The 26,912-nt window shown below is 59.5% G+C and overlaps 1 protein-coding gene across 2 annotated transcripts in view; it reads left to right on the forward strand.

The window, feature by feature from the left end:
* The first annotated feature begins 11,480 nt into the window (after positions 1-11,480).
* LPCAT1 (lysophosphatidylcholine acyltransferase 1) overlaps positions 11,481-26,912 on the forward strand; it is a 40,910-nt gene continuing 25,478 nt past the window's right edge. Inside the window, exon 1 of one of the 2 annotated variants that reach the window (XM_057709114.1) lies at positions 11,481-11,713. In XM_057709114.1, coding sequence (XP_057565097.1) covers positions 11,579-11,713 — 135 coding nt within the window. In that variant the 5' untranslated portion in view covers positions 11,481-11,578. The remainder of the gene's footprint in view (positions 11,714-26,912) is intronic. The other variant, XM_057709115.1, reaches the window with a different exon arrangement.

Consider the following 26,912-nt stretch of genomic DNA (forward strand, 5'->3'; position numbering starts at 1 on the left):
ACAATGCAGGTGTTATTCCCCAGCTGGGGGGCAAACTCGCAACCTCACCCTGACCTCCCCCTCCTGGCCAGCGCTTAGGGCCTACCAAGGGTTAGTTAGATCGTGAATGTGAAGATTTATGCCACTACACCCTTCTAGAAGAAAACGCTTGTTCCCCAAATGAGTCTATTCTCTCTCTCTTTTTTTTTTCAGACAGTGATATACAACCACAATGTCTCAGGAGCTCGGAGCAAGGGTGGCACCTTTGAGAAGCATCTCCTAAATCCCTACACTGTTCTAGAGCTTTGAGGCGAATAAAAAGGTTTGGGAGATGTCAGACCACCGAGGGTGGGAGGCCCTCCTGAAGGGAGAGCAGGGTGGGCTTCGGGGAGTGGAGTGGTGTGGGAAGGGGGGAAGGGGCCAGGCTGGAAGGTCCTGTAGAAACTGGGATGAGAAACAACAAGGCGGTTGAAGAGGAAGCAAGAGACAGGCATGTTCAGAGGGCTTAAAGGGGCTTCCTGAATCTATGTCAGTGCACAAAGATCAATATCTAAGTCTATTTCCACACAGAAAGATCAAAAGCACATCTCCTTGGGCTTTAGAAGCTTACTTCTTCTCACAGCCATGAAGGCCGGCAGTAGCCGCCCAAGTCTGGGAGCATCTTCCACAGGGTCTGGGACTCAGGTTCCTTCTCTCTGAATGGTCCGCTAGGATGCCTTCCTCGCCCAACGTTGTTTCATGGCCCAAGATGGATGCCGCAGCTCCAGCCATTACATTCACCTTCCAGCTAGCAGGAAGGCACCCTCTCCTTAGGGCACTTCCCAGAAGGGCCACATATCCTGTGCTTGGGTCCTATCTGCTGCCAGAACGTAGTCACATGACCACAACTAACTGGCAGGTAGGTTGGGAAATGCGGTCTTCATCTTGGGCGGCCACGCGTCCCTCTGATATGTGGGTGTCCCATCATCACGGAGGTGAGGATGGGTGTGGCCTGGCCTCTGCCCCCTCCTCCTTCGGGAACACACCCTCCTTCCGAAAAGTGAGGTCTCTCTTTGCAACTATTAAAAATAATTCGACACAGTATTTCTCAATGCCAACTGGAAAGACTTACTGTAAGCAATTTTTTCATAAAAGATCCCTTCTTTGAGAATATGTTTTCATATTTGTGCTTTTTTTGACATTTTGGAAAGCAAAATTACATGCAAACATTTGTTCTGCAAATCCAATGTGTGAAGAAGCTGTGCCTCTGAGTTTCGAAATCTGTTTAGTTTGCACAGAGGCCCACAGAAGAGAGTGTCACATCAGCTCGTGAGCCACACCGAGGATGGAGGATCGCCTGCTTAATGCCAGAGAAAATGGAACAGGTGACACCGCTAAGGGAGGGGCCGTGTGACAAGACTTCAAATCCCCGGGGCCCTTTACGCCTGCATCTCGCGACGGTGGCTTCAGACCGCCGGCTGTGTCTCAGCGTTAGCCCGCGTGGGTTGTAACTGCGTACCTGAACGTCACATGACACTCGAAAATCACACATAAAATACACGATCACGTCAAGTATCTGGATCCTCACTTGATGTCCGATGTCTGTATCTTAGAGGAAAATGGTTTCGTCTGGAATCCAAGCGTTGTAAAGACAGGACCTCTCTCTGGAAGGCCCCCTGCAGAGACGGGTGACCACAGGGCAACATCCATCCTGACGCGCGAGCTGAAGGAGAGACGTCTGGAAACACGGCCGTGGCCTTCGCTGGTGGCCACGGTCTCTTAAGCCTCCATGTCTCTACCTATAAAATGGCCCTGCTGGGCCTGAGGGAAAGGGGAAGGAAGGAGGGGAGGAAGAGAGAGGCTGGGGAAGGCCCTGCCGGGGGTGGACGAGATGGGGGAAGCCAGCGGCCAAGGGAGTGTGGACGGAGATCCCAGGAGCACCTGGGAGCCCGAAGAGGAAGGTCGAGGAGGACAGTGGTCGGCAGTGAGACGCCCTGGAGGGTCCAGACGCTGACGGGCCAGGACCTGGCAGGGTGGGCAGCGGGAGCGGCCGCGGGAGGGCAAGGAGCCCGCCGCGGCCACAGGTGCAGCCGCTCCAGCCCGCGGACGAGACGCACACCCCGGGCCCACGATCCGGAGAAGCCGCCCCCGCTGTCCAGCCGCCTCCAGCGGGTTCTGGGCCCGCCCCGGTGCCAGAGAGCAGCCTGTGGGCTGAGGGCGCCAAACCAGCACTGAAGGGACAGTGACACTGCTCAGGCCACCAGCTCCCAGCAGCCGGCTCCGGCCGCGGCTCTGGATGGACCCGGACTCCTGCCACACAGACTTCTGTGGGCACGTCCTCGCCTCTGCCAGGTCTGAGGAGGAGGAAGGGTTCTGAAACCCCCCCAATTAGAAGCCGGACCTCCCCGTCCCCAGCGGGGACACAGGAGTGAGCTCTGTCCTGACCCGGGAAACACTGGCGGCCAAGCTTTCTTTAAGGAACCAGGTGATGTAAATTCCTTTGTGTACAAAAGCAATGTTTTCTTTGTGTTTCTATGTTGGATTGTGCACCTTGAAACTAAATTGAATACAGAGAACATGACTCTTCACTGTGTACTAGACAAACCCACATATACGTGTAATAATTCTCAACTGGCTGACATTTATCAACATTATATTTTGACAGGTTGAAGTCCCAAAATAGGTAATATTTTCTTTTTTTTCCTTCAGATTGCATCAGTGTTGAGTTGACTAAGAGCTCACAACAGGGGATACTTCATGGTCTCAGAAACACACTCCCCCACACGATCCCCTTCTGCCTACGGTGGCAGCCGTCCCCTGCACGGGGGAGGGACCCGGGAGGAGGACACAGGCCGCCCCCACGGCTCACTGGGACACTGCAGCCTGGACACCTCCCCACCCCAAACCCTCCAAGGACCAGATGGGCAGCGGATGTCCAGAGCAGCTCTGGCCAGTAAGACACACGTGACTTGGGGATAAAAAACCAGTGAGAACAGAGAGGATCTGCAGCCAGCTGGGTGCCTGGGCATTTTGTGGCCAAATGTGTACAGAAAACTTCCCCAAAGGGGTCAGCAAGGAAACATAACCAGGAGAGGGGGGAGCCTGCAGTGAGATGGGCCCCAGTGTGAGCGGGGCCACCAGACCCACAGAAGCATCGCTGCAGGGCTAGTGCAGCGCGCGGTTTCCTGAGCCACCCTTCGCAGACACGGCCAAGCTGCTTCTGCACGTGGGCGTTTTGGCTGAGCTGCTTGCACCCAGGTGATAACCCCTGGCCCACAGGAAGGGGAGCCCCGAGCCCTGACCGCGATGCGGTGGTGGAGGGGCCGGGGTGACGGCCCCAGGGGCCACGTGGGGCCGACACAGGCTGTATTTTATCCTTGATGTCTATTCGTGAATTTTGCCGAAACTGCCCAAGATTAGCTGGCTGTAGGGGGCTGGACTGTGTTCACCCCAGAATGCTATGTCCAGGTCCTGACCCCTGGTACCTGTGGAAACAGTGAGACCTTATTTGGAAACTGTCTTTGCAGATGTACGTAAAGTAAGACCTCCTGGATTCAGAGTGAGGCTTACATCCAGTGACTGGTGTCCTTCTAAGAGAAAGAAGAGGGCAACTGGAGACCTACAGACATGGCCCCATAGCTACTAAAGAAAGTGAATTTCAGTTAAAAATACTCCCAGAAAGAAACCTGCACACCCAGATGGCTTCATGGGAAATTCTACCAAACATTTAAAGAAGAGATAGCACCAGCTCCACACAAACCCTTCCAGAAATTTCAAGAGAATTGAACAACTCTTTCTAAAGGCTAACATCACTCTGATTCCAAATCCAGATACGATGTTACATGTTACAGGAAAGGAAGCAACAACCACATGACTACAAATGCAAATTTCCTTTTAAAATGTTTGCAACATTTTAAACGAATCCAACAATGTAAACAAAGGGAAGCATATCACACCTAAGTGGGAAAAGACCGGGTGTCCACCACACCACTTCTATTCAAAACGAGGAAGACGTCAACCAGGAAGAAAGAAAGAAAAGGCATCCAAATTAGAAAGGAAGAAGTAAAACTGTCTTTTTTGCAGAGAACATGATTTTCTATCTAGACAATACAGAACCTATGAAAAAGATACAAGAACGTGCAAGTGAATCTAGTTAGTTCACAGCATGAAATCTGTATTAGAAATAAATCATATTCCTACATACTAGCAATGAACAATCAAAAACGGACGTTTTCCAAAAAGGATTTACTGCATAGCGCAGGGAACTATATTCAATATCTTGTAACAATCTATCATGGGAAAGAATCTGAAATATATGTGTGTAACTGAATCACTTTGCTGTGGACCTGAAACTAACACAATATTGTAAGTCAACTATACTTCAATTTAAAAAGGGGGGTGGCATTCTTAAAGTATCGGGTACAGTAGCACCAAAAATTTAAATACTTAGTGATAAATGTGACAAAAGATGTACAAGGTTATACACTGGAAACTACAAACTGCTGCTGAGAGAAATTAAAGAAAGCCTACATAAATTGAGAGAGAAACCATGTTCATGGGTCAAAACACTCACTATTGTTGAGATGTTATTTCTCCCAAAATTGATGTATAAAAGCAACATAATCCTAATCAAAACGGCAGAAGGATTCTCCCAGGGACATTCACAAACTGAATCTAAGATTCACATGGAAATGGAAGGGACCCAGAATAGCTGGAACAACTTGCAAAAAGAAGAACTGAGCTTGAGGATCAACCCTAACTGATGTCAAGACACATTATACGCCTCTAGTAACCAAGATGGCGTAGAACTGGCATCAAATGGATAAGCAGATAAACGGCAGAATAGACGGTCCAGAAATAGAAGCACAAACAGGCGGTCAGTTGACCGCTGACAAAGGTACAAAGGGAATTCCGAGGACAAAGGACAGTCTTTACAATAAATGGTCTGGAACCATGCATGCCGTGGGCAAAAAACAGAACAGCCTTATATATACATATACCTCACATCAAGTAAAAAAAACAGCTCACAATGGATTACACACCTAAATATAAAATATGAAAGTATAAAACTTCCTGAAGACAGGAGAAAGTATCTGTGACCTTGGATTAAGCAAGAATGTTTTAGATATAACCCTAAAAAGCAGGATTCACTTAAAAAATAGTAGATTGAAAAACAACCATGAAAGAACTCAAAATAAATATACATGGGCTCAAGCTGGGGCTTATCCAAAAAAAACAAGGGTGGTTTAAGGCTGGAATATCAACCAATTTAATTCAACATATTAACAGGATTAAGGAGAAAGACTATATGACAGCTCCTTGAAAATGACAGACTCTCAGCAAACTGGGAGTGGAAAGGAACTTCCTCAACTTTATTGAAGTGAAAACCCACAGCTAATGTCGTGAAGGAATGCTTCGCCCTAAGGTGGTTAACAAGGCAGCACCTCTGCTCAGCATCCTGTACGGACGTCCTAATCAGTGAAATGAGAGAAAAGAAGAACAACAGAAGGCACACGTGCTAGGGAGGAGAAAGTAAAGCTACCTTTATTCAGAGGTGGCATGACTGTGAATGCGGAAAATCCTAAGAAACGTACAAACACGCTATCCGAACGAACACACGAATGTAGCAAGGTTGAAGCATACAAAGTAAACCCACAAAACTCAGCTGTACTTCTCGATACCAGCAACATGCTTCTCGAGACTGAAGTTGAAAAACAGTTCCATTTGGGAATTCCCTGGTGGTGCAGTGGTTAGGACTCGGTGCTTTTACTGCCGGGGCCTGGGTTCAATCCTTGGTTGGGGAGCTGAGATCCCACAAGCCACATAGCATGGCCAAAAAAATAAAAACAACACAACAAACAAAAAAACAAAACAGTGCCACTTACAACAGCATCGAAACATAAAATAATTAAGGGCAAAATTAGAAAAACATAGCTAAGACGTAGAAGTGAGAAGCAAAAATTATAAAACATTGAGTGTGGGAAGACATTCAGGAGCCTTTCTGAAACCTTGAAAATGTTAAAGTATGTGGGCCGAGTGATGGGATTCAGAACGTCCTGCTTGAGCAGTGGAGGAGCTGAGGGTGCGGGGCGTGGAGACTAATATCACCCTGTTTGGCCCTGAAGGATGGCTGGTTAGCCAGAGACGGGTAAGATTCCTTAGAGGAGGAACAACCTAAGACAGGCACAGCCGCAGAGGGGCCAACAGGGGTGGGGCCTAGAGCCTTCCTTATATCACCCTGTTTGGCCCTGGAGGATGACTGGTTAGCCAGAGACGGGTAAGATTCCTCAAGGGAGGAACAACCTAAGACAGGCACAGTCGCAGAGGGGCCAACACGGGTGGGGCACAGACCCCTAATATCTGAGAGAGGTCTCCTGCCCCCAGGGCTGTTTTGCTCTCCACGCCCAGCTCAAATCCACACCTGCTCAACTCAGACCCAGGAGGCAAACAAAGATCATTGCCCCAGTCATGTGAGGCCTTTGATTGTTTATGGGTGTAACCTGAGAATGTTAGCGAAGAACTCAATAAAAGCAACGTGGGATGAGTCAGCAGGGCTCTTGATCCGAGAGGTCTTGAGCCCCCCCATCCCACTTTTCTCTTCAGTCTGTGTCTGTGTCTCCTTCAAGCTTGCGCCACCCGTCACTCACCTCGAGTCGCCGAGCTGGTCTCGGCAATTGAGAAAAAGAAAACCTAAATCAATGAGATACAGACCATGCTCAGGAGTAGATAACAATATTGGTAAGATGCTGATTTAACACAACACAATCGTATTAAAAATCCCAGCATCTATTTTTGAGATATCAGCAAATTGATTCTACGACTTATATGGGAAGCAGAAGCATCTGGAAGACTCAAAACAACCTGGACACGGAAGGACAAAGCTGGAGGACTCACACGACCCAACCTGGAGGTTTAACACAAAGGTTCCGCGATGAAGGCGGCGCGGGGGCAGCAGAGGTGTGGGTGGTGGATACATGAAACACTACCCGGGCCCAGACACCGACCCTCACGCTCCTGTCACAAAGCGGCCAAGGTGAGTCAACGGGGCGAGGATGTTCTCGTCAACAAATGGTGCTGGGTAGCCTCTCCTCCGTCCTCACCACAGGGCCTCACAGACGCTAACCTGACGTGGAATCCAGGCCTACAGTGTTAAAGCTGAAACTACATCCTTCTGAAATAAGAAAATCTTAGCGACCCTGGTGTAGAAGTATTTACTTCTAAACACCAAGATCTCAAAAGCATGATCCTTCAAAGAAACATAAAAAAGGGGCTTCATCAAAATGTAAACCCTTGTTTTTGTTTCTGTTTTTAATAAGTTTATTTATTTATTGGCTGCATTGGGTCTTCGGTGCTGCACACGAGGTTTCTCTAGCTGCAGCGAGCGGGGGCTACTCTTCGTTGTGGTGCACGGGCTCCTCATTGTGGTGGCTTCTCTTGTTGCGGAGCACGGGCTCTAGGTGCGTGGGCTTCCGTAGTTGCGGCACATGGGCTCTAGAGCACAGACTCAATAGTTGTGGCGCACACACTTAGCTGCTCCGCGGCATGTGGGATCTTCCTGGAGCAGGGCCCGAACCCGTGTCCCCTGCATTGGCAAGCGGATTCTCAACCACTGTGCCACCAGGGAAGCCTCTAAACCTCTGTCTTTGAAAAACGCTGTTGATACAACCATGCCAGCACTCAGGGACTGAAGTGCACACGATTCACTGTTTCTCGTGAATCTGTGGTTTTCCTGGGACGTTTGGTCTTTGCACATGCTGGGGGGTCCCTCCTTCAGCCGTGTCCACCGGGGGCCATGTCCACCCGGGGCTGGAACCTCCTACAGGGCCTCTCCTCCCCCGTCTAACTTCACACAGTCTTCAAGATCAACACTGTGAGTACTGTTCCTCCACGTGACTCAGGAACAATTAGAAAAGGTAATAAAAAACAGGATTCCTTCATTTTACAGCTGCAAAATTACAACATGTGCAGGAATTCATCTAATAAAATGTGGAATCTTTATGGAGAAAACATTTAAATGCTATCAAAGAATTAAAAGAAGACCAAAATAAGTGAAAGGATAATCATACTGGTGAAAAATAATGCTTAAAATTGCAAAGTATCTGCCTCTTCTGTATGGGTCGTGTTGTTTCCTTCTGTATTTTCTGATACTGTGACACCTTGGGGCCCGGCTGACCCTGAGGGATGGCCCTTAGGGCTGCTCCCCTGAGAGCTCACCCTTCAAACGCCAACCAGACGATCCAAGCCCCCCCCCCAACCCTCCCCCACAGGGCTCTGAGACTCACGGCTGCTGTCACAGCTGGGGGAGTGGCAGTCCTGATACCGCGGAGCCCACGGTAAATACTCACATCAGCCAACTCTAAGGCTGTTCGCCCGGCCCGGCCCGGCCCGATCCCTCCTGCGGGGACCACACGGACGGGTGCTGCTCACGCTTTCTCCTCGCCCTCGGCCTCTTGACCAACCTGGTGCCCCCGAGGCGCGTCACCACTCCTGTCTCTAGGCAACTGTGAGCCAAACTTCCTCCTCCGCGACCGTCTTTCTGTATTTGTGCGTCTTACCGCAAATTAAAACAAATTCCAGGTCGCCTTAGAGCACATCCTTACCAAAACAACCTATACATATCATGCAATTCAAAACAAAACTGCCAGTGGGAATTTTGAGCGACTGCACAAACTGATTCTATAATTTGGATGGAAAAATTAAGTTCTATGAACCGTTAAAGCAATTCTTGCAGCGCCATCCAGAATTCATCCTACTGGTGACTAAGGCTCATTAATCCAAAGCTAAGAGGTTAGAACGGTGTGGTACCAGCACAGGAACAAACCAGCCAAAGGAATAAAACCGAGCATCCAGAAATGGCTTTATGGGGGCTTCCCTGGTGGCACAGTGGTTGAGAATCCGCCTGCCAATGCGGGGGACACGGGTTCAAGCCCTGGTCCAGGAAAATCCCACATGCCTCAGAGCAACTAAGCTGGTGAGCCACAAATACTGAGCCCACGTGCTGCAACCTACTGAAGCCGGCGGGCCTAGAGCCCGTGCTCCGCAACAAGAGAAGCCACTGCACTGAGAAGCCCTCGCACCACAAGAAAGAGTAGCCCCCGCTCGCCACAACTGGAGAAAGCCTGGGCGCAGCCACAAAGACCCAATGCAGCCAAAATAAATTAAATTAAAACTAAAATTTTTTTAAAAATTAAAAATAAACCCCAACTATCCCATCGCCCCAGGAACAGGCGGTACCGCTTGGGCCCCGTGCATCTGGAGCCCGGAAAGTCGTTCTCTCCACACCCACCTTCTCCAAACCGAGCAGGGCAAGAGCACGACCGGCAGCTCCTGGGTCCCAGGGTCCTGGAGACCCCAAGCGACTGGCTTTAGTGCTTAAAGGACCCACCTGATGGTTTTTCCAAAACCAAGAAACTAAGGCCCAAAGTGACTGAAATCCTTCTCCTCTACCGAAAGGAACTGCTTATAACTGCTTGCCCAAGACCAGCTTCTGCCAACCAAGCTTCCAGAGCCTTCCGGGACTTCTGGAACATTCCGCACTAGAAAAACTGAAGCTTCCCAGCCCCTCTTCCAAGCCTGCACCACCCTCCCCACAGCCCCCACCTCAGCCCCCACCCAGCGTTCTCAGCCCCCGAAGCTGACTGGCCCCCACATGGAGAACCTCATCCCAGCGGGCAGCCGCCCTCCTTTCCAGCTGCAGCCGAGGGGGCCCCCCAGACCCACCCAGCCCGTCCTGCCCCTCCCCCTGATCTGGGACCCTCTAGGACTGAGACGGGGCCTCCCCTGCAGGGCTGGCTCTTTGCCTCCTGCCCCCAGCCCTTCCCCAAACAGACCGTCCTGGACCCTCCCCTCCCCCGGCCTCCAGCGCACAGCTTTCCCCTCCACGCCCTGCAGGCTGGTCTCTTCCGCTGGCTACTGCCACAGAGTGGCCACGGCAGTTCTATCCGGGCCGGTCCTCCCGAGGGGGCGACTGCAGAGACCCCCCCCCCCACCCCCGGCCCTGCTCTCCTGCGGCCTTCCGCTCTCCTCGCGGGCTTCTGCTTATCGTGGACGCGTGGGCATCCCTCCCCAGCCTCCCCAGCCCCCCGCACTGTCCCACCAGCTCTCCCAGCCGTCAGAGCAACTGGCAACGGCGTGTCCAGGACACAGGCAGAGGCCCAGGGCCTCCGAGGCAAAGGGAGCGGAGCCCACCGGTGTCCACCAGTAAACATGGGCCGGCATGTCCCCCAGGGCTCCTGTGTGGTCACGGCCCAGTGGAAAAGGCAGGCACGGCCCGAGTGCCGTTCACAGATGTGACACGGAGGTTCTGAGGGGCTGTCACTTGGCCAGGCCGAGCGTGAGGCTGTGAGGAAGCCCGGGCCCGGCCCTGCACTCTCCCTGCCCTATTACCAACGCGTGTAGGATGCCAGAGACCTCAGGCGGGACCGCCGGCCTCCCTTTTGGTCTTCCTTCCCCCAGCTTCCCTCTCTCCATCGAAACACAGAAGGGCCCTCGGCGTGGCGAGGCTTCGCCACGTCATCCGCTGCCCAGGAGAACACAGAAGCCCCAGGAGCCCAGGGCTTTGGAGAAGCTCAGCCAGGCAGCCCCAGAGCCACGCGGGAAGAGCTGGGGCTCCTTCCCCAGGTTTCCGGTGTCCTTCCTCAGCCACCACCCAGTACCTGCTCCTGCTCCATCTCCGGCCTGTCCGGACCACGAGGAGAGTGTGCAGAAATGCAACCGTTCTTGATGCTACGTTTGGCGATGACTTTTTGAAATTTACGGATTTTGAACAGGGAGCTCTTTCGCATTTGCCCTAGTTAGCACTGCGCCACAAATTAGGGATCCCCTGTGTCCCCCCTTCACCCAAGAGTAATTCCAAGAACCAGAGTTCTTAGGGAACGAGAAAGATTCACCACCCCCTTCTCAAACCGCCGGGTCCCAGGCAGCAAACGCCTGGAGCCTGTGGCCTGCGTGGACCCCGGGGCATCCGGGATGCGGCCCGCCCTCGGCCAGGGTTGGCAGGACGCAGGGCAGCGCATCCCAGGAGGGCAGGTGAGGAGGAAGACGAGCCGCGGGAGGGCTCGTCTGGGACGGCGAGCCAGGGGCACCTCTCAGGCGCGCGGCCCGGCCAGCCCCGCTCAGCGGTGTCCCCCGGGACCCGGGCGCCCCGCACCCCCGGCCCGGGCAGCGCGCGCCCGTGTCCGCGGTCCCCGCGGGGCGCCCCGGACGGCGGAAGGGACCCGCCCGCCCCCCTCGCGGCCCAGGCCCGGCGCGTGCGGCCCCCGCCCCCGGCTCTCCGCCCCCAGCGCTTCCGGCGCGCGCACCCGGGAGCCGGCGCCCCGCGCGGAAGGGGGGCGCGGCGGGGCGGGGCGGGGCGGCCTCTCCGGGCCCGCGCGGGGCGGGGCGAGCAGGCGCCCCGCCCCCTCCGCTCCCCGCCCCGCCCCCCGGCGCCCCCCGCTAGCCCCGCCCGCCCCGCCCACGTCATGCAGCCGCCCCTCCCGCGCCTGCGCGGCCGCGCGCCCGGCCCGCTCCAGCCGCCGCGCATCCTCAGCCCGCGCCCCGCGCCCAGCTCCCCGCGCCCGCTCCGCGCCCCGCTCCGCGCCCGGCCCGGCGCCCCGCTCCCCTCGCGGCGGGCGGCGCGGCCATGAGGCTGCGGGGACGCCATCCCCGGGCCGCCCCCGCCTCCAGCGCGGGGGCCGGCGACGCGCGGCGGCTGGCGCCCCCGGGGCGGAACCCCTTCGTGCACGAGCTGCGTCTCAGCGCCCTGCAGAAGGCCCAGGTGGGTGTCCGCCGCGAGCCGCGCCCGCCCCGGGCCCGGGGCCGCGCCGAGGGTCGGGGATGCGCGGCCCGCCGGGGCCGGGAAGGGGCCCTTGGGCGCGGCCCAGCCCCGCGGCCCCCCGGGGCCCCCGGCCGCCACACGCCGCCGCGACCCGCAGCCGGCATCCCGCGCCGTCCTCACCTCGTCCCCGGCTCCCATCACCCCGGCTCCCGCCGCCAGTGCGCCGAGCCTGGCTCCGCATCCCCAGGGCCCCGCGCCCGGCTCCATCCCCCTTTCCCTTCTCCCTGGACGCCGCACCCCGACCTCGGACCCGCACCCCGCTCGGTCCGCGCCGCGCGGTCTCCGGGTCCCGGCGTCCCCTCCCGCCGCGCGCAGGCCCCGCGCGGTGCCGGAGCGGCCCCCCCCGGACGTGACTTTGTCACTTGATGCGCTTCGTGTGTGGGGACCTCGTTGGTCGCTTGAGTCAGTGCCAGCGGCCATGGGGTGCGGCCTTGTGTGGGGTCCCCTGGAGGTAATGGCGGGAGGGTTCCAGCGTGGCCGGTTTCCCGCTGTTTCCGGGGGTGGGTTCCCTTGGGGGTTAGTCTGCGGCCAGATTCTGTCGCCTTCAGCCTGGTCCAGCCCGGGCCACGGCGCGGGGGCGGCCTGCTTCCAGCACGGTTTATCTGGGGGGGTCTGGTCCCGGCTGAGGGGTGGCCGCTGCAGGAAGCAAGGGGCCCCCACCCTTCCCCCTGCCTTCCCGGGGCCCTAGAGCTGGAGGGGTGCTCCTCTGACCCCGGGCTCTGTGTTTGCACTTTTGCAGCGTTGGTCACAGGACGGCCTTTCTTCTGCTCCAAAACTGTCCTTAGAAGCAGGGAAGTTCTGGGTCTTCAGGGGCTGTCCAGCCGATGGGCAGTACCCCTCCAACTGTGACAAAACTTTTTGTGGGGAGGTCGGGGTTTTTTTTAATGTGTAAAGCAATTCATCTGAAATAACATTCAAGTGAAAAGTTCTTGAAATCAGTCTAAAGTTGTCACGTCTCCAGACGCCTGCCTTTTCTCCAAGTGCCACCTGGTGGGTCTGGTGATTGTCAGTGGGACGGGACCCGGGCGGAAGACGGAGGAGGGGAGGACAGGGGCAGCCCCCTTGGTGACACAGAAGGGCAGGGCTGTCCCCAGTGGCTGCTGGGCCTGTCCCTGCCCGCCCGCCGCTCCAGGTGTGGCCCGCCCGCCTGCCTCCGCATCCCCGCTGCCTCGCAAGCTCCCTGGCTCCTTCAGGTGTGGCTCAGCCCGTGGGGCTCGGGGTCCACGGTTGGCTGCCTCTCCGGCCGCGCCGGCTTTCCTCCCACTGCTCTGCTGCTGAGAACCTTCCTGGGGGGCGGGGGCCCCCTGGGAGGAAGCCGACTCCTTCATGTGGTTTCCAAGGCCCCCCAGGCCTGCCACCCTTGGCTCCAGCTGCCGCAGGGCTGACCCCTTCCTGCTCCTCCCTCAGGCCTGGGGGGGGGGGATCTCCCCTCCAGGAGGAAGCCCCTTCCGCTCTGTGTCCTTGTCCCATCGGCAGCCCCTGTTACTGTGGGTGCACAGGGGGCAGGTCTGTCCAGCTCCCCTCAGCACCTGGCCAAGTTTAGAAGGAGGGGGGTGTTCACCTGCCCCCAGGGGGGGACTTTGTGCGCATCCTTTTGCCTGTTTCGGAGGCGGGGTCAGAGACATTTTGGTGTATTTGTATCAAAGTCCTGTTTCTGCTCCGGGGCCTGCAGCAGAGGCCCAGGTGTGAGGGGTGTCGTCCCTCTGTAAGTTCCCAGGCCCCTCTGAAGAAACAGTTTGCTTTTCACCAACAGTGTTCTGCAAAGCTTTTCCCTTTCGTCTACATCTTTATGGTAAAGTTTGCGCAGAGTGGACTGGCCTATCCAAGCGAAGAAAGCCAGCCTCGCAGTGTCTGAGACCCCCGAGGGCCGCTCACCTGGGTTCTGGGTTGAGATACATGAGTGTGCCTGTATTTACCTGTGGGCATTTGCTGCGGGGGAGGGGCTGCTGCGTGTCTGGGGATTAATGACCCGTTGGCCCATCTGTCACTTAACTGCAGATTTAGTGAGGAGCTTAAGCATCTCTTTGGACAGAAAACAACACATGAAGATCTGAAAAGCTGTGAACAGTGGAAGATCCCATGGTGAATTGTTGCTTTTGGAGTCGGCAGTGGTTTTAGGTCCCCGGGTGTTGGGGTACTTCCCTCGGCAGTGGTTTTAGGTCCCCGGGTGTTGGGGTACTTCCCACGGGAAGCCACGGGAGTGAGCACATCCCCTCCAGCTCCGCCGCGTCCCCATTTCTGAAGCCCCCGAACCAGTGTCGCTGAGAGTTTACTTCCTGGAGAGCAGCTTGGTTTGCCGAACACCTTGGGACAGAGCCCTTGGAGGCAGAGGCCCTGCGTGCACCCCTGCCCCCATGCAGTCTGCAGAGGGGGTCACCAGGAGGGGTGACTCCAGGGACAGAGCTGTGCGGCGGCCTGCGTGGGGTCTAATCACCCAGAAGCGGGCCATCTTTTCCTCCGGGTTCTGATAAAAGAGCAGCAGCAGGTGCCCGGCGCTCCATCTGGATGCCGAGATAGGGCAGCCGCTCCAGGCAGAAGCCCACGCCCTGTACATCCCGGCCCCTCACGGCAAGGCTGCCGCTGGCATCCATCGGGGCCCCGCCCGCCACGCCCCCCACGCCCCCCACGCCCCCCACGTCCCCCACGTCTGAGTGCTCTGCGCTGCAGACTCCACAGCGAGCAGCTCTTCATCCAGCCCCTCCCGGGACCCCAGCTCTCTGCCTGGTGGACGGCGGGGATGAATGGGGAGGTGGCCCAGCCGGAAGCCGGTGTTCTAGAGGGGCTGGTGGTAATAGAAGCTGGGAGCATGGGCGTGGAGGCCTTCCAGGAGCGCGTGTGTCCTGTGGGAGGAGCGGGCTGCCTCCCTGGGGGCCTGGGGGGCCAAGGCCCCGGAGTCCCCGGCCGCCTTCGGCTGACCTGGGAGCACAGCCCCGGGAGGCAGCAGGTGCAGCGTGGGGGCCGTGTCCCCGTGTCCAGGTGGGGAGGCCGAGGCCGGGTCCTGTGCTGTCCCCGGACTGCCGGCGGCGTGGGCTGGCTCCGGGCAGGTGTCTGACCCGGCTGCTTTCTCCTCTGGCTCACGGGAGCCTCCTGTAATCCGATTCGCATTTTCTGGAAGGACGCACACGTGAGTTGGTTGTGGCTCGTGCTGAGGAGTGAGGAGGGGGATTCGAGGCTGCGGGACTCGGCGCTTGCTACACTCTCCTGTCCTGAAGGGAGACACACGCGTGCACACGGGCACGCACACGCATGCACACACTTTTTTCTCTCACATCCGCTTTAATTTCTTTGCGCTGAGCAGAGCACAGTCTCTTTGCTCATTTTTAAAAAGCAGGATTCTGTCCCTGAGAGGGGGCCCGGGGACCGTCCGAGGAGGGGCCCTGGGCTCCTGTGCCCGGCGAGGCCAGCGCGGCCTCCACGAGCCCCCGTCGCAGAGCCGGGCCCCCGGGCCGTCACCCGCGTGGCCGGGACAGGGGCCGCCAGGACCAGAGCCGCTGGCCCCCGCGGCAGGTGGGCCGTGGCCGAGTTCTTGTGGGTGCCCTGCGCTGTTAGGGTTGGTGTGTCGTGTCCTGTAAAGCTTTAGGCGCGCCTCGCTGTGAGTTATTCTGAAATGAGCCCAGAGGACAGTGTGTGTTTGGAAAGAACCGTGTGGAAATGCAGCGGCGGGCTTGTCCTTCTAAAGCCCAAGTCGCCGCTCAGCCGCTGGCGCGAGGCTTGCAGTCTTTTGCTCATTTGCACACCCTTGGTGTTTGACCACGCTCCAGCCTGGTGAGCCGGCTGCTTGGGAGTGTCCGCCTGGCCAGGGGACAGGCTGCCCCGGGCTCCTCTCCTCTCCTCCTGACCAGCACTGGGACCCCGGGGCCCGACAACATGCCTGGTGGGCCAGGGACTGCCAGCTGCTGGGGGGTGGGGGGGCCGGGCGGGATGCCCTGGGGGTGTTCCCTGCTGCTGGGGAAGTACAGAATGGGCCCGTGGGTCGCCTTGCAGCTAGAGGGGGTGTCCCACAGCTGGGATGAGAGCCAGGATGTGGTGGGGGGGAACTCCTTTACCACTGGGGATGGGGCAAGGCTGTTCCCTGGGACTGCCCACAGAAGGGGGCCTGAACCCAGCATTTTGGGGGCACCTCCAGCCTTTGGGGGTGGGATTGAGCTGGGATGCCCTGAGGGTGCTCTCTCTATCTGTGGGTGGGCTGGGGTAGGAGGTGCCCAGGCCGGGGTGTTGCCTGCCACTGGGCGCCCAGGACATCCCAGGACAATCTGGGACCACTGCGGGGGCTGCCACGGCAGAGGGCCTGGGACCGCTGGGGGGACTTCCACGGCAGAGGGCCTGGGACCGCCGGGGGGTTTCCACGGCAGAAGGCTTGGGACCGCTGGGGGGGCTTCCACGGCAGAGGGCCTGGGGCCACTGGAGGGGCTGCCACGGCAGACGACCTGGGGCCGCTGGGGGGCTTCCACGGCAGAGGGCCTGGGGCCGCTGGGGGAGCTTCCACGGCAGAGGGCCTGGGACCGGCTTCCTGCAGGTATTTGCCAAGCAGGTGGAAGCAGCAGGAAATGCTGCAGGTCTTGAATTTCGAGATTCTTTTATTCCGACTCTGCAGTAGGGGCCCTAGAGATAAGAGATTTCCTTCTTCCGCACGCCAGGGTGGGTCTGGCTTCTGGGCAGCTCTGAGCTGAGTGAGCAGAGGTAGTGAGGTCTCTGCTGCAGCTGGGAGGGGCTGGGAGGGGCTGGGGAGGGCTGGGGCGGAGCCTCCTAGGCCTGTTCTGGGTGGGGGGCAGTCCCAGCATCCTCCACGCCCGCCTCAGGCACTGCCCCAGGCCCCCCACCCCCTGCTGGCCGCCCGGCAGGCGTGGTAGGACGTGCCCGGCTTCAGACCGTGAAAACGTGAGAAAGGGTGCCGGTGCCGTTGGGAGCCGGTGCAAGAGCCCGAGGGCAGGGACCCCTCCGTCCTGGGACCCGGCGGGGGCTCAGCCACCTGTGACAGACACGCCCGTCAGCAGACGTCCCCTCTGGCCGCTGGCACTCACTTGGGTGGAACCCCCGACCCCGGGTGTTGTGTGGAGGGGCCCGGCCTCCGCTGCCCTCCAGCCTCCCCTCCCGTGTTTCTCACCCGCCACCCCGGGGAGACACTCTAGGACGAGGCTGCTGGGGGTGCAGGCCCTGCCGCCGGGCCTAAGCTTCTGTGCCTTTTTGTGAGCCTTTCGGCCTCCTTTCTGCCTTCAGGGTCCATTTCTGCAGGGGAGGAGCTCAGCGCCCTGGAAGCTCCCTTTCCGCAGACTCGAAACTATGGGGTGTCCTGGCCTCGTTGGGGTTGCTGAGTTTCTGAGCCAGTGCCTGTGTTTGGATCGGAGCCCTGTCTCTGGTGGGATGCCCGGCCCAGAAAGCTCACACCTCCCAGCCTTTCTGCTCCTGCTCACCCATCCTTCTCCCGGTACCTGCTGAGAGCCAGGACCGCTGGGCCACACAGGGCTCCAGCCTGGGGTTTGCTTTACTGTGAATTTCACATCCAGGGGCTGCAGGTCGCAATCCCGGGGACCCCAGGACAGAGCCCTGGCCTCCAGCACAGGGATCCTGAAAGCCCAGAGGAGATGAGATTTTGTACAAAACTTGAGGAGGTATAAGGAGGGCCAGGGAGGGTGCTGGCAAGACCTGGGGGCCAGCCTTGGAGGGGTGCCAGCCGGGGGCCAGAAGCAGGGACAGGGCGTCGGCCGTGGACGCCCCCGCCTGGCCCCCCTGCCCGCCCACTGGCTTGCCTGCTCCTCCAGGCCCAGCCTCCCCTCCTGCACGTGGGAAGCTCCCCCCGGCTCCCCCTGCTCTTCCTTCTGTCGTTGCTTAAATCCCACCAGCTATCATTCTAGGGGCCTCTCTCAACCGCCCTGGAGACCCGGAGTCCAGGTGGCAGGCAGCTCCCGGTGTCCCGAGGGTCCCTTCCCCTGGCCTCCCGGGCAGGCTCCTCCGCCTCCTGCAGCTGACGTGTCCTGAGCCCCGCAGCCTGGCCTGAGCGTTCTGCCCGGCCCCCTCCGGGCCCTCGGCGCTGGGACCTCTGCTGCACTCTCCCCGAGGCCCCGGGCCGCCCCCCCACGCTAATCGCTCACCCTGGCGTTGGTTTCCTGCCTCCTTCACCTGTGGACCATGGTCCCCGCTGCCCCAGACTGCCCACGGGGTCCGGACACCAGGGACCCGCGCGTGCCGGCCCTGTGAAACCGTCAGTGTGAGTGCCGTGGCCAGGCACGGCCCGCGCCGGGCAGGATCAGCTGACGTGAAGGCTGCAAGCTGCCCCCTGGAGCCCTGGGACCCTGGCTGGGCGGAGGCAGGGCCGGTGCGCGGGTCACCTCTCGGCCTGGGTTGCGGGACATCACACTTAGGGTTCCCTTAGACCGAGTGGCTCTCGTCCCTCAAAGGTCTGCACGGGTGTTCCCTGCGGCCTCACAAGATCACCTGTGCTTGGTGTGTTGAAAACGGTCAGTATGGTCGTCTAGGAAAATCGCTCTGTGTTGGGCTGTGGGACAGAGTTGTAAATTCAGTGAATTACTGAAAGACACTCACTTTGCAGAAGCCTCCAAATTGGGCAATACACACTAAGATTTGGGTTGAAAGCTCTTGAATAGGGATCACTGGGATGGTGGGGAAGTTGGGCCTGCTTGAGGGATTCAAAGAAAAAAATAGCTCTTTTAGAAAAGCTATATTTAATTTTAGATTTGAGTGGGAGAGCTAAGAAGAAATAGCTTGCATACACAGTAAGCATGGGCTTTGGAAGGAGAGTTTTGCCAAGTGGAGGTGCAGATGGGTGCCTAAGAGACACACAGGTGGGTGGAGAGCCTCAGAAGAGAGGCGGTGGAGGCCCGAGGTCAAGAAGACATTCACACCTTAGTAAGAAAAAGACAGATGAGTCCAGTGTGAGTTTGGGTCCAGGATTTACACAGATGGGCAAATCCGCTGAAGAAGTCCAGGTATCCAGTTAAGATAAAGTGCTCAGTAAGCGCAGGACGGGACCTGTGCCCCCCGGACCCCACTAGCCATCCACTGTCGACCCCTGGGGTCCTTGGCCACACTTGGTGCTTCAGGAGAGCAGCTGTGTGTGTGACGAGGTGTAGGGAACAGCCATGGTTCAGAATGCCAGCCTTTTCTGTTTCACTTTTGCTTTCAAGTATTGTAACTATTCGAAGTAGTTGTGAAAAGGACTGTTTATCCCTGTCCTTTCGTAAGGCAGCACGTGATTCAGACTGGAAGGCATGTCATATTTAATAGAGGTGTTTTGCTGCTGGGGGCACGTGGAGCGGCTGCGTTCCCAGGTTGGTTTGCTGGGAAGCCCGGCGTCAGGTCCAGAGCAGGTGCCTCTCCTCTCCAGCTGTGAGCTCCAAGGGCCTGTGGCTTCCCTGTGCGGCCACACGCTGCCCAGGGCATCTGCTGTCTCCTTGGCAGTTTGAGCACCTTCTGTCTGCCCTGAATCAGGATTCTCAAAAACAGCTGGCTTTGTAGTTTGTTTTTAATACATATATAACACCAAAAAAGATTGATTTACTAGGTAAGGCTTTCCTGGGTTTGTCCCACGTCCCTTGGAGACCTTTCTGCAGAAGTTGTGAGTCTCGTTTCTAATCTGCCCCTCACAGCACAGCTTGGAGGTGGCCAAGAGCAGCCGCAGAATCCGCTGCCCCTCCCCTTCTGCCCCGAGCCATGCTGGTGTCCAGAGATAAGCTCTGTCCCCACCCGGGCTGCACGCCACCCCTCCCGGGCTGCAGCTGACCTGTCCGGGTGTTTAGAGCAGGGGAGGGGCTGGGGCGCCTGTCCGGCTCCCTGGCTCCTTGCCCCTGGGGGTCGGGCAGGGCCCTTCTCAGTGGCTGAGGGGCGATTTGGGGAAGGACCCCGCTGGGAGGTACTGGCGTGGTGAGAGGAGCGAGACCGGTGTGTCCAGCAGAGGCCGGAGTGAGGACCTGGGGTCGGGGTGACTCGCAGCCATGCAGTGCTCTGGGCCCCGAGGGCCAGGGCAGGGTCCCCCAGAGTGCCGGGGTGTCACTGTAGGCGCCTTGTCCCTGTCAGGCCCACGTCCCAGGGCGTGAGGGTGCTCACGGGACGGAAGGGGTCCCGGGCCTGGGCTCCCCATGCCCCCTCCGCCCCCAGGGCAGTCCCTTCTCGTCCCGGCTGCTCCTCAAGCCTTGGCTTTGCTGTGACCAGCGGCGGACCTTGGGACGCCGCTGTACCTCCTGGCCGGGCCTCACTTTTGCTGCCTGTCTGAGCCCATGCATGGTGGGTGTTTTCTCTCTAGGGGGTGGCCCGCGCCCTGCCTCCCCAGAGAGGTTGTCACTGACCCCTCCTCTGGCTGCAGGCACCCCTCCCCCCCCGCACTGTCTGGGGGTGAACGGATTGGGGAAACGCTGGTTGTCGTGTTCCTGTGGCCACTTCCCTGCACCCTGCAAGCTGGGGAGCGGTCCCCATGGTCCCCTCCGCCTGTGCTGGGCTTCCTGGCTGGGATGCCGGGGGTCTCCCGGCCTCTGGCTGTTCCTTGTGGCTGGTCAGCCCTGCGCCGGTGTCCTGGGGTCCTGTCCATGTGGGTGTGGGGAGACCCACAGGTCAGGACACCTTGTGTCCTCCCCACCTTGGATCTGGGCGCCCTGGATGCCGGCTCCCCAGGCCCCCATGTTGGCTGTGCTTGTGGCACCCCCATGAATCCAGGCGTCAGCTGCTCCCCCAACCCCAAGGCCCACTTTCCGTGTGCTCCCTGGGGTCCGCCATCCTGGAAAACACTTCTTTCCAGGATGCGAAGTCATCTAATTGGCTTGCAGAGGTCGGTCCTGTTTTGTTTCTTACCGTTTTTACTGACTGTCACCTCGGGGTGTGTCCTCCTCCCCTGGCTGGTCCCTGGCGTCTGTCACACAGGTGACCGTCAGCGTACCTGTCCCCCGGTGGCGCCCTGGGTGGCATCCAGCTCCGCTGCTACCGGCAACACGCGCTCGTCAGCAGCCCTGGGGAGCCGGGCCTGGGCCCGCCAGCTGGCCAGGCGCCCACGCTCAGCACAGCACCCCCACCCCCACCCCCCGCGTTCTCACCTGCACCACAGAGGCTCCAGCACCGTCCTCATGGCCTGGGGACCGACCCTGAGCTGTGGGTGCTCCCAGAACCCCAGGAGCACGTGGACTCCGGCAGAAGCAGTGGCCCCGGGCTCTGCTCTCAGCGTCCCCGTGAGCAGGGGTGCAGAGCTTTTGGCCACGTGCCATCAGGGGCCAATGCGTCCGATGGTCCACACCTGGTCTTTCAGTTCACGGATCTCACCCACCTGCCAGGGATGCTTTGTGTGACTTCGGGTAGATCGAGTGCCCAGCGTGTGGGGACAAAGCCTCTTTCTATTTCTATCAGCGTGATTTTCAGAAACTTTCTGAGACCAGAGACGATGCCCGAGGCTGTGGGCTCAGCACAGGGTGTGTGTGGCCGGCAGGCCCTGCGTGTGTTTGCGTTCTCTTTGCTCACAGGAGGGAGAGTCCCCTCCGGCCTCGTGGCGACCGTGTTTCCTTGGGAACCTGGTGGGGTTTCCTCCTGGGCCCGCTGGTCACCGTGCCGTGCCGACGGCCGTGCTGTGTGACGCCCAGTGTCGGGGGTGTCTGCTGTCCCGTGTTCTCCAGGCTGCCGGAACCAGCTCCCCTGTGCTGTCCTGGCCACACCTGGCCCCATGTGTTGTGTCATCGTCTCGCGCGGCCGGCCGGGGTCCCTCAGCGGGCACGTCCTGCGCAGCACGAGCGTTGGGCGCCCTGGGGCCCGTCCTCCCCAGGTGAGAGCATGGGTCTCTCCAGAGGTCTTGTCTCTTAAGCAGCACGTTGGCGCTTCCAAGTTGGTTGTGAAACACAAGGCGCTTGGACCACCTTGCATGTGGGCCACGCCAGCGGCCTTGGTGGCCTTGGCAGGGAGGAGGAGTGATTGCCTGGCGGGTCTGAGCCGGGCGCTGGAACCACAGGTGCCTCCTGGGGAGAATCCCAGACCCGGGGATGCGGTGAATTCACTGAGGACTGCAGAGAGTTTCACATCCAAAACGAGACTTGTCACTGTCACAGTTCTCATCACGGCAAGTTTCAAACAGACAGCAGATGTTTTCGCTTGGGCGGCCGTAACAGAGCACCCCAGAGGGGGCGGCTTGACCGTCAGGGATTTACTTCTCCCAGTTCGCGAGGCCAGAAGCTGAGGTCCGGTGTCGCAGGGCTGGTCCTCCTGAGGCCTGTGGACGCCGTCTTCCCCGTGTCCTCAAGGGTCGTCCCTCTGCGTGCCTGTGTCCTGATCGCCAGTCACGTGGGATTAGTGCCCTCGCTGGTGACCTCCTGTACCTTCACCAGCTCTTGAAAGACCCGATCTCCAAGGACCGTCGCGTTTCAAGGTGCTGGGGGTCAGCACTCCAGCACACGAGTGTGGGGGGAGACACAGTTCAGCCCCTAACGCCAGAGCAGAGAAGATGTAACGAGCCGCCCCCAGCCGTCCCTCACTTGCAGCTCCTCTGGGCCCACGGACGCCCCCGCTCCTTCCACCAGCGACGCGGAAGCAGAGCCCAGACTTCACCCTGTCACCCGTAACGATCCCGTGTGTGTCTGCATCTCAAGGACGAGGACGCCGGGCGGCCACCGAAGGCACCCGCCTGCTCCTTGGTGGGGGGGGGGCTGGCTCCCCGCCCCCCCACGCCCACCCAGCCCCCGCCCCACCACACTCCCCGCACCCCCCACGCCCCCCACACACACTCTGATCAGAGGGTCCCCTCCGAGCTCGTCATTCTGATTTTTTCCTGCAGTGTGTTGGGGGCATTTGTGTTTCCTGGTCTGCCCTTTGCTCACAGCGTCCTGGTCATCCACGTCTTCTGGAAGCTGGCGGCTTGATCTAGACTGGAGATATTCCATTGCTGTTGGGCTGTCGTTCGGCCCCTCACGCCCAGCCCCGAGCACCTGCTGGTCTGCGTCAGGGCAGGACCCCGTGTCGTGCGGGTGGGCCTGGGCGGTGGGCTCTGGACGCCTGTGCCGGCCCCTCGCGGGCGCGTCCACGGACGCACCCCCTCCACCCCTTGGCCGCCCTGAGCGACAGCCTCGCGGGACGGGCAGCACGAAGCCTGGCGCTGGCCCCCGGCCGGTGTCTCAATCAGGAGTCGGGTTCACAGGGTCGTCCAAAGGCAGCTGGCGAGGTTGGGGGGGTGTGTGCGTGTGTAAGCAGACGTGTGGGTGAGTGAGAGCGTGTGCAGATGGAGGGGGGGCGTGGACGTGGGCGTGGGCCTGTGAGGTGCCCCGTGTCCAGTTCCCATCATGCGTGGACGCTTCCTCTCTGTGTTCCGGTCACTCCATCTGCGTGGGGCCCCGGGTCCTTTTGGCGGGAGCTGGTGCCCCGGGCCTGGATGGGTCGCTGCCAGGACCCGTTCCGCTGGGGGCGTGTGGTGAAGAGTGCCGGGCAAGGGTGGCAGTGCCCCTTCAGGTCTGGGTTGAACCGGCTGCCTGATGGCACGGATGTGCTGAGGACATGCGTGTCTGAGTCTGTTCCTGTTACGCTTCACCACTCCCTCTTTTATTTTTTATTTTTTTGGCTGCTCGGCATGCAGGGTCTCCGCTCCCCGACCAGGGATCAAACTCGTGCCCCCTGCAGTGGATGTGCGGGGTCCTAACCCCTGGACTGCCAGGGACGTCCCTTAAACCCCTTTTTAACGGGACCGTTTCTCGTAGACAACTTCTAATAGGTCACAGTAGCTCAGCTGGGGACTCGGAATGTCACCCTTTTAGGGCTGTGACACAGCCCTCATGGGGCCCTCGAGAAGGGTGACCACGCAGTTGACCTGACACTTTTGAGGGTGGCGGGCCCCTGATGGTGGCCCGGGGCCGAGCCGTGGGCAGCGTCTCGGGAAGTCGGTCCCTCCTGCACCCTGCAGGCTCCCGGAGGTGCCCGTCTCCTCCGAGCAGTTTCCACGGCCCCCCGCATGCTTTGTACCTGTGCCCCCCGGCGCCAGGGCGGGTCCGTGGCTCCGGCCGAGTTCCATCTGCACTTGCCCCGTCTGCTGAGGGTCGAGACTGTGTGGTCACCCACACATCCTTTCCCTGCTGCTGCAAAACTCAGACACCAGGACCGTGTCTCCCTGATGCACGTGGTGGGGGGGGCAGGGATGCATTCCCTTGGGGGGCAAATACGGTCACCGGTCATGTCCACGGGGAGTTGGCCGTGAGCCAGCCTGCTAGACGTCAGCCGTTTATCAACCAGCAGCTTGAATGGTGGCACTTGCCCCGACCCCGGGGTCACCTCCCAGCCCTTGTCATCAGCCCCTGTGGGTCGGGACGGACTGGGGTGCCGTTTCCCCAGGGCCCAGGAGCCCCTGTTCGGCCTGGGTTCTCAGACGTGTGGAGCGGGGCACTGGAAACCGGCGCTCTTTCTGGAACCCTGAGATCCATTGTTCTCTCCCGTTACTTCTAGTAGCAGCCGCCCTGGCCACAGAGCGTGACTACACAGTCGGAGCGTGTGTGTGCACACCTGCGAGGGCTCCGCGCAGGTGGCCCCCGGCGCTCCTGTTGGTTGGTTGCTCTGCTGCCTGTTCATTTTGTCTGTGGCACGGGCACTGGCTTCAGGGTCTGTTTGTGGGGACACACAGCAAACTCCCCAGTGACTCAGCTCCTCTGCAACGTGGGGGAGCAGCAGCTGTGGGTCGTAGGACCAGGAGGTGTGCCGGCCCGCAGCACAACCCGAGAGGCGGGCCCGGCGGGAGGGGGCGGGGCGTCTCTGCCCTCTGCCCCTCTGCAACACAGTTACAAGATAACAGCAAGGGTGGGAAAGGATATAATATTTACCCTAAGATTTTACTTTTTCTTTTTTTTTTTTTTGGCGCACGGGCTCAGATGCTCTGCGGCATGTGGGATCTTCCCGGAGCAGGGATCGAACCCGTGTCCCTTAGCATTGGCAGGCGGACTCCCAACCACTGCGCCACCTAGGAAGCCCTTACCCTAAGTTTTTAAATGAAGGAAAGGCTACATGTTAAACTTGTGCTGTTGAAATAAAATACTTAGAGAAACCTGCATTTCCATGTGAGTTGGGGGAAATGAAGTATTTCTGAAAATAATGCTCCAGGCTCTTCTCTCAAGAAGTTAGAAAGAAGTTGCGCATAAACTCAGAGTAGAAGAGAGAGGTTCCTCTAAGATCCAGAATTCATGTGGCTGAATAGGTTGCGGCGGGGACGAGGTACAGACGCACGGGTGGGCCTGTGAACAGGGCCGTGAGGGAGGGGGACGTCTGTCAGCACAGGCCGGAGAGTCTCGGAAGCAGAAACGACAGGAACAGCGACGTGGTAGATCAGGGCAGCGTTGGTGTGGCTTCAGGGCAGCGGCTTTGCGCGGTTATCCTGAAAACGCGTGATGGGACATCGGGTGGGAGGAGAAGCCTGCTGAGGCCCAGAGATTTCCTCGCTGACGGAAGCCAAAATAACTCCCGGAAATAGGGGATCTAGGTCAACAAGGAAAAATCACCGGGACAGCCATCAGAAAGCTCCGTAGGAATTCCTCTGACAAGGTGGGCTGGTGTCTGGCGGGACCCGAGGACGGCGGTGCAGGGGGTTGTGGCCAGGTCACCTTCCAGACGCGTGTTGCCAAACAAACCCAGCAAAGACTTAAGGGAGAAATTGTAGCGGGTGGCTCCCCAGAGCTGAAACTGACTGAGGTTGTGACACCAGAAAAGCTGTGGCTGCCGTGCGTCACGTGGGCAGGGTGGCAGACGAGCACGCAGTTATCCTGCAGGATGCAGGGAAGACGTGTGGTGACGTTCACCCCGTTCATGTTGACCCCAAAACGAGACCCTTAGAAAAGCCGGGGTGGGAGGCACTTTCCTGCCAACATGTTCCTGCTCCGTCTGAACCCCTGGAGCAGGGCCCCCCCCCCATTTAACAGGAAGCGTTGTCGCCAGCAGTGGCCGTGGCAGATCCGGGGCCCGCGGCCCTGTTCCACCTTGTGCTGGAGGTAGAGGTTCTGCCAGGCGACGCTGGCCCCTGAAAGGTGGGCGGGGGGAGGGGGAAGAGGCCAGTCTGAGTCGCCGTCATCCCAGCACGAGGTCTGGAGCCACACTGGCCGTGGGCAGCCCAGGCCACATGTGGCTTAGAGCACCTGGAACGTGGCGCGTGTGAATGAGTCGTGCTGTGAGTGCAGAGCACGCGGACTCCCTGAGGAGGCGAGGAGCGTGTGAACCAGCTCGTCCACGCTCTGTGCTGAGTGTGTGCGGAAGTGGTGGTGTCTCAGGCACGCTGGGGTAAACTGCCCGTGGAGTGAATGCGTCACCTTCGTGTGTTCACACGTGGCCTGCGTTGTGTTCTTGTCAGGCAGCGCCGGCCTTGATGGGGACCCCAGAGAATCAGTGTGCAGGCCTGCAGGAGGCAGAGACCAGAGCGGGCGGGGGCCGGGGGTGGTGAGCAGCTCAGACAGGGCACCGCGGGCCTGGGTCTCTTCCCCCCCCCCCCCCCCCCCGTCTCCTGTGCACCAAACCTAAGTATTTCAAGTGCGTTTTCTTGCGAATAATCAAAACCTGCATCTATTGGTCGTAAGGCTCTGTGAGTTTATAAGTCTTGTCATCCTTCTGCCCCCCATGTGCTCATCAACCTCCTGAGATCAAGTTAATCACAAAACACGCTGGTCCTGAGTGTCCCCCGCCCCCGCCCGTGTGGACCCAGCATGTCACAGTGTCTGCAGAGGTGCTGGACCTCAGTCGCAGCTGCCCGTCCGCCCGGGCCCCTCCCTGCCTCGGCCGCTGAACCCCTGTGTCCATCTGCACCCCCACCGGGGTTTGCGGCTGTCCCCTCCCCGCAGGGCCCCCCCTCCCCACGGAGCCCCAACCCGCCTTCCCCGCCCCCTCCGGACCAGGCCTGTGGCTTTGGATGCCCGCTCCTTGCTGGGCCCCCTCCTGTCCCCGTGTTGCTCGTGCTCCGAGCTCAGCGCCGGCAGCTGTGCCCGTGGCCTTGTGAGAGCATCCTCGCCTGCGGGGACCGCGGGGCAGCTGGGAAGAGGGGCTCGGGGTGGGGCGCCGGGAGGGGGCGGGGCTCGGGCGGGCGCCGGGAGGGGCGGGGCTCGGGCGGGGCGCCGGGAGGGGGCGGGGATCGGGGCGGGGCGCCGCGGGCCAGCGGCCGTGGGAGGGGCGGGGCCGGGCAGCCGCGTCTGCGGGAGGCCGGGGG

The sequence above is a fragment of the Hippopotamus amphibius genome, chromosome 15 (assembly GCF_030028045.1).
Source record: "Hippopotamus amphibius kiboko isolate mHipAmp2 chromosome 15, mHipAmp2.hap2, whole genome shotgun sequence".
Taxonomy (NCBI): Eukaryota; Metazoa; Chordata; class Mammalia; order Artiodactyla; family Hippopotamidae; genus Hippopotamus; species Hippopotamus amphibius.